The 7,554-nt window shown below is 47.2% G+C and overlaps 1 protein-coding gene across 1 annotated transcript; it reads left to right on the plus strand.

Annotated features, from left to right (window-relative positions):
• Positions 1-650: 650 nt before the first annotated feature.
• On the plus strand, positions 651-6,445 carry RTL9 (retrotransposon Gag like 9). Its single transcript, XM_003414859.4, has 2 exons — positions 651-5,626; positions 6,140-6,445. The coding sequence occupies exons 1-2, from the start codon at positions 1,799-1,801 to the stop codon at positions 6,254-6,256; spliced, it is 3,945 nt and encodes a 1,314-aa protein (XP_003414907.1). The 5' UTR covers positions 651-1,798; the 3' UTR covers positions 6,257-6,445.
• Positions 6,446-7,554: the final 1,109 nt, after the last annotated feature.

Raw genomic sequence — 7,554 nt, forward strand, 5'->3', positions numbered from 1 at the left:
GATGGCTTTTGTGAAATTGTCCCAAAGTAGCAAGGCTCCCATTTTTGGCATGGGGAGGCTGCTATAGGATGTGTGGATTGGTTTCCAAGCTGTGCGCCAAAGAACCGTGTCTGGGGCTGCTTTGGGGAGTGAATCAGAGGGATAAGACTCCAGGATTGCCCACCCCCATGTCACCAGAGAAATTCGAAATTTGTTTGCTTTATAGACCGGGCTTCAAGTGAACCATGGTCTAGGATGTCATAGAAATAAATGAAAGCAACCTTAGAGATACCAAAGGTTAGGCAACCCTGCAGAGAGAGTGAAAGTTAAAAGCATACAGTTTGTTACTGTCATGGTGACCCTATTTTAAGCCCTACCCTGCTAATCTGAGAAAGCTGGTAAATGAGGATAATAGTATTACCTATTACGCAGGATGTTGTGAGATGCAAGTGGGATAAAGCTTGTAAAGCCCTACAGTGCCTAGCACATACTAAGTGACCAATAAATGGGAGTAATAGTGGTCATTGTTGATAATAATAATATTAAAAAAAAAAAAAAACCCAAACAGGAATTTTGGTTCATGGAATGCTGCTCCCAGTCATTGATCGGACAAATACCTTCCTTTTCCTGAGGACATTCAGGACCATCAGAGTAGTAAAATGAGGGTTAAACCACTGTCAGGACTCAGTGAGCCCTAGGTATTAATGATTATCCAGGAGCAAAGAGCTTTCAACCCACACTGTCAGTACCTGGCTGCCTTGAGTGATGTGGTGGGACAGAACATAGCCCAGAAGCCTGCACTTCTTGAAGTTGGCCAGAAGGTGGTGCTGCTGCTTCATTTGAGCCAGTACTAACCAGGGCTCAGGGCTGCTGAGGTTGGGACATTTACAGCATTTATAACTCTTTCATTACCATTGGGTTAACAGTATACCAGCCACTATTTTATGCCTCTGGACCTCAGAAGTAAGGCATTATTCTGGTTCTAATGCATTTAGCGTCAAGGTGGGTCCCTATTGAAGTGCCTGAAGCTCAGCAGATTGGAGGTTGAGCCTCATTGTTGCATGGGTCGAGCCTTCTATTAGGTGATACTTCCTGGATGTGTTAGTTTTGTAAACTTCTGCCGTTTTTTTCTTTATTTCTGAGAGATAAGACTTACAAGCATAATTATGGCTTTCCTGTGTTAGGGAGCCCTGATGGGTTTGTTTGGGTTTTTCTGTGTCAGATTTGGAAAACCAGAGGTTCCCCATGTAACCTAATAGAAAGACGCCCACAATAAATTACTTATCTAGCTCTCATTAGTATACTGTCATACCACAGATCTGTGGCGCCAGAATGCCACTCGCCTCAATGGTGGCTTGTATCACTAGATCGTATTTCTCAAAATCCGTGTTACCAACCAAAAATTTAAACACACTCAATTAGTAAGCATGCATTCCAATACCGAAAACACATGCCATCAAAAAAAAAAAATTAAGGAGAACAAAAATGTAGTAATGAAAGGAGTAAACTGAGAGGTTGTGTTGTGACGGGGTGAATTGGTTTGAAAAGGGTAGAGGAAGAAGGGACATTTGCTCTGGCTTCAAATTAGTTCATTACTGCCCAGCCTCTTTAACTGATAGGCCCATCTCCAATGCTGCATAGCTGACAACACAGAAAAACAGGTCTCTAGGATGAATCATTTGTCTATTTCCCAATCTTCTTGATAATGCCTTTTGACTGCTAAACTTGTTTCCTGTTTACAGATTTCCTTGCCGCTTGAGCTTCAGCAGGACCCCTGATATCATCACGTTAGGGCGTCCCTCCACGCTGTCCTTTGGCCATGGCAGATATGTCAATGACCTTACATTCACTGCGATTCAACAATATGCTGAGGGAGGAAAATGCCGACCCCCAAAACAGGGGGACGACCTTCTCTAGACCAGTGACAGAAACCAGAACGGAGGTCCAAATTCTGCCTTCTCCTGCAGAGTTGCCCATAGCCTCAACTTCAGCTTCAGACCCTGGAGGGATGTCCACACAGCTAATGACATCCCCAGCCTTTGACACCATGTCTGCACCTCTAATGGGAGCACCAGACTCTGAAGCACTGTCCCCACCGCTATTGCCAACCTCGGACTCTGGGACACTGTCCCCATTACTAATGCCATCCTCAGATTCTGGGACACTGTCCCCATTGCTAATGCCAGCCTCAGATTCTGGAGTGCTCTCCCCATTGCTATCCACTTCAGACTATGGGTTAATGTCCCCAGGGCTGATGACAATTCCTGACTTTGGAACGATGTCCACAGCACTAATGGCAGCACCAGATTCTGGAGAGATATCACCATTGGCGATGCCAGCTTCATCTTCTGGAGTGCTGTCTACACCTATAATGAGCACCCCATCCTCTGAAGCAATGTCCACACCATTAATGCTACCCTCAGATCCTGGAGAGATATCCCCACTGCTTATGCCAGATATAAACCCTGGAGGGACATCCGCCCAGCAAATGACATCTCCAGGCTCTGAAGCAATGTCCCCTTTGCAAATTACAGACGAAGACACTGAAGCAATGTCCAAAGTGCTAATGACTGCTCTAGCCTCTGGAGAGATCTCTTCCCTGCTAATGTCAGGCACAGACTCTGAAGCAATATCCTCACTGATAATGTCAGCCCTAGCTTCGGGAACAATGCCAACCCAGCCAATGAGCACCCAAGACTCTGGGGGAATGCCCACCCCAGTAATGTCCGGCCCGGACTCCAGAGTAATGTCTTCACTGCTAACATCAGCTCCAGGCTCCGGAGCAATGTCCACACCACTACTGTCAGTTCCAGATGCTGGAGAAATGTCCACATTACTAAAGCCAACCCCAGGCTCCGAAGCAGTGTCCCCACTGCTAATGACTGCTGTAGCCTCTGGAGGGATGCCAGCCCAGCTAACGCCAGGCCAAGGTTCTGGATTGATGTCCCCACTGTTACAAAATCTAGACTCTGGAATCATGTCTACTCCGCCAATGAGAGCAACAGCCTCCGGAGTGACGTCCACATTGCCAATGAGAGCCTCAGATTCTGGAGCCATGTCCACACCACTAATGAGAGCCACAGCCTCTGGACATACGTCTACATTGCCAAAGACAGTCCCAGCTTCTGGAGCAGTGTCCACCCCACTGATGACAGTCACAACATCTGAAGCAATGTCCACCGAGAAAATGTCAGCCACAGCCTCTAGAGTGGTATCCACACAGTCAACAATGGCCAAAAATTCTGGAGCAATATCCACAGGGTTTATGAAAGCCACAGGCAATGGAGCAAAGTCCATGCAGTGGACAAGAGCCTCAGTCTCTGGAGTGATGTCCCCACCTTTAATGAGAGCCACAGCCCCTGAAACAGTGTCCATGTCACAATTTACAGCCCCAGCCTCTGGATCGATGTCCACACTGCAAATGAGAGCCCCAGACTCTGGAGCAACGTCCATGTCACAAATGAGAGCCACAGCCTCAGGAGTGATGTCGACATCACAAATGAGAGCCACGGCCTCCGGAGCAATGTCCATTCCACTAACGTCAGCCAAAGCCTCAGGGTCGATGCCCACACTGTTAACGAGAGATACAAACTTGGGAGTAATTTCTATGCCACAAATGAGAGCTACGGCCTCTGGAACATCATCCAAGCCACTAATGACATCCAAAGTCTCTGGAGAAATGTTCACACAGCAAATGACAACCACAACTTCTGGAGAGGTATCTACAACACTAATGAGAGACACAGCTTCTAGAGGGATGTCCATGCCACAAATGATATCCACGGCCTCTGGAGGGATGTCCAGGTCGCTAATGAGAGCCCCAGCCTCGGGAGTGATTCCCACCCCACAAATGACAGCCACAGCCTCTGGAGCTATGTCCATGCCACTAATGAGAGCCACAGCCTCTGGAAAGGTGTCCAGTCAGCCAATGAGTGCTCAAGATTCTGGAGGGATGTCCACATCACTCATGAGATCCATGACCTGTGGAGGAATGTCTACACTGCAGCCGAGAGCCCCAGCCTCTGAAGTGATGTCCGCACCACTAATGAGAGCCTCAGAGTCTGGAGAGATGCCCAAAGTGCTCATGAGAGGGCCATCATCTGGAGAAATGTCTCCACCACAAATGAGAGCCTCAGCTTCTGGAGAGATATCTACACCAGCTTATGGAGTGATGTCCACTCCACAAATGACTTCCACAGCCTCTGGAATGATGTCCATGACACAAATGAGAGTTCCAGTCTCTGAAGTGATGTCCACACCACTAATGAGATCCACAGCCTCTGGAGCTATGTCTATACCTCAGATGACATCCATGGCCCCTGGAGGAATGTCCATGCCGATGATAAGACCTCCCAGCTCTGGAACAATGTCCACACCACAAATGATGCCCACAGCTTCTGGAGGGATGTGCACTGATTTCATGAGAACTCCAGCCTCTGGAAATATGTACATGGCACAAACAACAGCCATGGCCTCTGGAGGGATGTCCATGCCACTAATGAGAGCCACAGACTCTGGAACAATGGCCACGCCATTAATGTCAGCCATGGCTTCTGGAGAGATGTCTAAGCCACTAATGAGAGCCCCAGCCCCGGGAGCAATGTCCACGCTGCAAACAAGAGCCCCAAGCTTTGGATCTATGTCGACACCGCAAATGACATACACAGCTTCTAGAGGGATGTCCACATTACCAACGAGAGCCTCAGCTTCTGGAGCAATGTCCACGCCACTACTGAGAGCCACAGTCTCTGGAGGGATGTCCATGCCACAAATGACAGCCATGGCTTCTGGAGGGCTGTCCAGGCCGCTGATGAGAGCCCCAGCCTCGGGAGCAATGTCCACAACCCAAGTGGAAGCCACAGCCTCTAGAGTGATGTCCAACCCAGAAACCAAAACCACAGACTCTGGAAAGACATCCACCTGTCACATCAACACTACATCCTCTGGATCAACGTCCACACCATGTGCGACAGCCACAAGCCCTGAAATGAAGAACCCACCACCAAAGGAAGTCCGATCCTTTGGAATGTTGACCCCAGCACTCTGTTACCTCTTAGAAGAACAGGAAGCAGCCCGAGGTTCATGCCCTGTGGAAGAGGAGATGGAGATTGATGAGGAGAAGCAGATGAAGTGTTTTTTGGACGATTCGGAGAAAATGGCATTTCTGGTGTCTCTTCATTTGGGGGCAGCAGAGAGGTGGTCCATCTTGCAGATGGAGGTAGGAAACCCCCTCTCAGGTGCAAATAAATCTTTCCTGAGAAGATCACAAGGCTTATATGAATCCTTATCTGAGGTAGACATCCTCAGTGCTGTTCTTTGCCATCCCAAGCAAGGCCAGAAGTCAGTCAGGCAGTATGCCACTGACTTTCTACTGCTGGCCCGACATTTGTCTTGGTCTGATGCCATTTTACGGACCAGGTTTCTGGAAGGGCTCTCAGAAGCTGTTGCCACCAAAATGGGCCGGATCTTCCTGAAGGTTGCCAGCAGCTTAAAGGAGCTGATAGACAGGTCTCTCTACACTGAGTGCCAGCTGGCTGAAGAGAAGGATTCGCCAGGCAACTCAAGCCAGGATTTGCCGTCAGCCTGTAAGCGGAATAATGAGGAGGCAATGGAGAATGAATTGAACTCTCATCAGCAGACTGAAGAGGTAATGATGAGGGAAAACACTCAAGTTTTTTGTTTTTTTAGCAGAAAAAAGAACTAGAATAAGGAAGGGGCAATGGGGAGGCGTTGAGGTCCCAGACTATAAACCCCACACTGGAGTTTCATCAGTGATCACGGCTACACAGTTATTTTGGGTGTATTAACCATTTTGAGGGGCAATGCCCTGCCCAAATTACTTAGGGACTGGGATGGTTAAAGAACTAAATCTGATTATGAGGGAATTGGCTGGGCTCAGCCCCAGTTCTCCACTTATTCCAAGTTCAGTTCTAAGGAAGCAGTATTCATTTTGGGAGGTGGGTCCCACTTATAGCCATATGGTGTTATGGAATCAGGTCATTAGGGAATTTGGTTAGCCCAGCCTTTGGTCTCCCTTTGTACAAGTTAAGATAAATTAGCCAAGTTCCTTGATCTGCTAATTGCTGAATTTATTCAGGCAGAACACCTCTTGTCACAGTAAGTGTGGTTTTTACTGCTGCTGTGTTTTTCTTTCTACTAGCACCAGCATGTTCCCAAACGCTGTTACTACCTGAAAGAGCATGGAGACCCCCAAGAAGGTCTTCACGATCACCTTCGACAGAGCACAGGCCATCCGAAGGCCCCCACTGACAAGTAATGCTCAATGGATTCTTCTCCTGTGGTATCCGACTCTGCTGCTAACTTGAGGACTGGTTTCTGGACCCATCCCATTCAATTACGTCATAAACCTTGTTGCCTTCTGCCTTCAGCTTCCCCATCCAGGCACATCCCACCCTACCTGCCACTTAGCTGACTTGACCTTATCCTTCACCCCACATGCCTATGACCTGCCCTGACAATCAGAAATCAGAATATGAGAGTATATGGTATATGAAGTTCTGAACTCCCATCGCCATCAAGACTAGTCCTAGTTCTTGGTCCAGGAAGCAGTCTAGGCAGGAGAAATCATGTCCTACCTCAAAAATACCTCAGAGTGTCTTGCCACATGTCATCAGGCAAACTTGAGGAGACCCTGGCCCCACTTAACCTGGCAGGGGAGCATGTAAGGAGAGTGATACCCATTCCTATACCACCCTTTTAACCCAGTAGACTTGCCCCTATATGCCACAACTCATGATCAAACCAAACTAAACCCATTGCTGTTCAGTCAATTCCAATTCATAGCGAGCCTATAGGACAGAGTAGAACTGCCCTATAGGGTTTCCAAGGCTGTAATCTTTTATGGAAGCAGACTGCCACATCTTTTTCTCGCAGAGCAACTGGTGGATTCGAACAGCCAATCTTTTGGTTAGCAGCCTAGTGCTTTAACCACTGTACCACCAGAGCCCCTTCCACAACTCATAGCACCTAAAAATAGGCCTCCAGGGCCCTTGCCCTGTTTATAGCCTCCATGCTGAACCATTCGTTTTGACCCATAACAATAACAATACGAGTAATGGCTAACATTTGTTGATTATGTGCTGTGTGACAGCTACTGGGCTAAACTCATGACAAGCATCATTTCATTGCATTCTTAAATTAATCCAACTTGTTCTTGTGTTGTCAGTTTCTGACTTCTTGATCTGTTTATGACCCTTGTCTTGTCCCTAAGTGTCAAATCTCTGTTCTGACCTCTGAGTGACTCCCTCGGTTATTAATTTCCCTCACTCCCCTTGGCTATTGTGCTTCACGGCCAGCACTCTTGATAGGGGTCTTGGTCTCTAAACAGGCATAGATATTAGAACATAATATGAGCAGTGTTTGCCTTCAGGTGGTGGGCTTTTGGATGTTTTTTAATTCTCTTCTTTCTACTTCTCTGTACTTTCCAGATTCTCTATAGTGAGCATGTATTACATTTGTAATCATAAAAGGAAATAAAATTCATTTGCGAAAAAAAAATTAATAGTGGCTAATAGAATTTGATTTATTGAGTCCTTCATTCGATCAATATTTATT

This window comes from Loxodonta africana, chromosome X, assembly GCF_030014295.1.
Source record: "Loxodonta africana isolate mLoxAfr1 chromosome X, mLoxAfr1.hap2, whole genome shotgun sequence".
Lineage (NCBI taxonomy): Eukaryota > Metazoa > Chordata > Mammalia > Proboscidea > Elephantidae > Loxodonta > Loxodonta africana.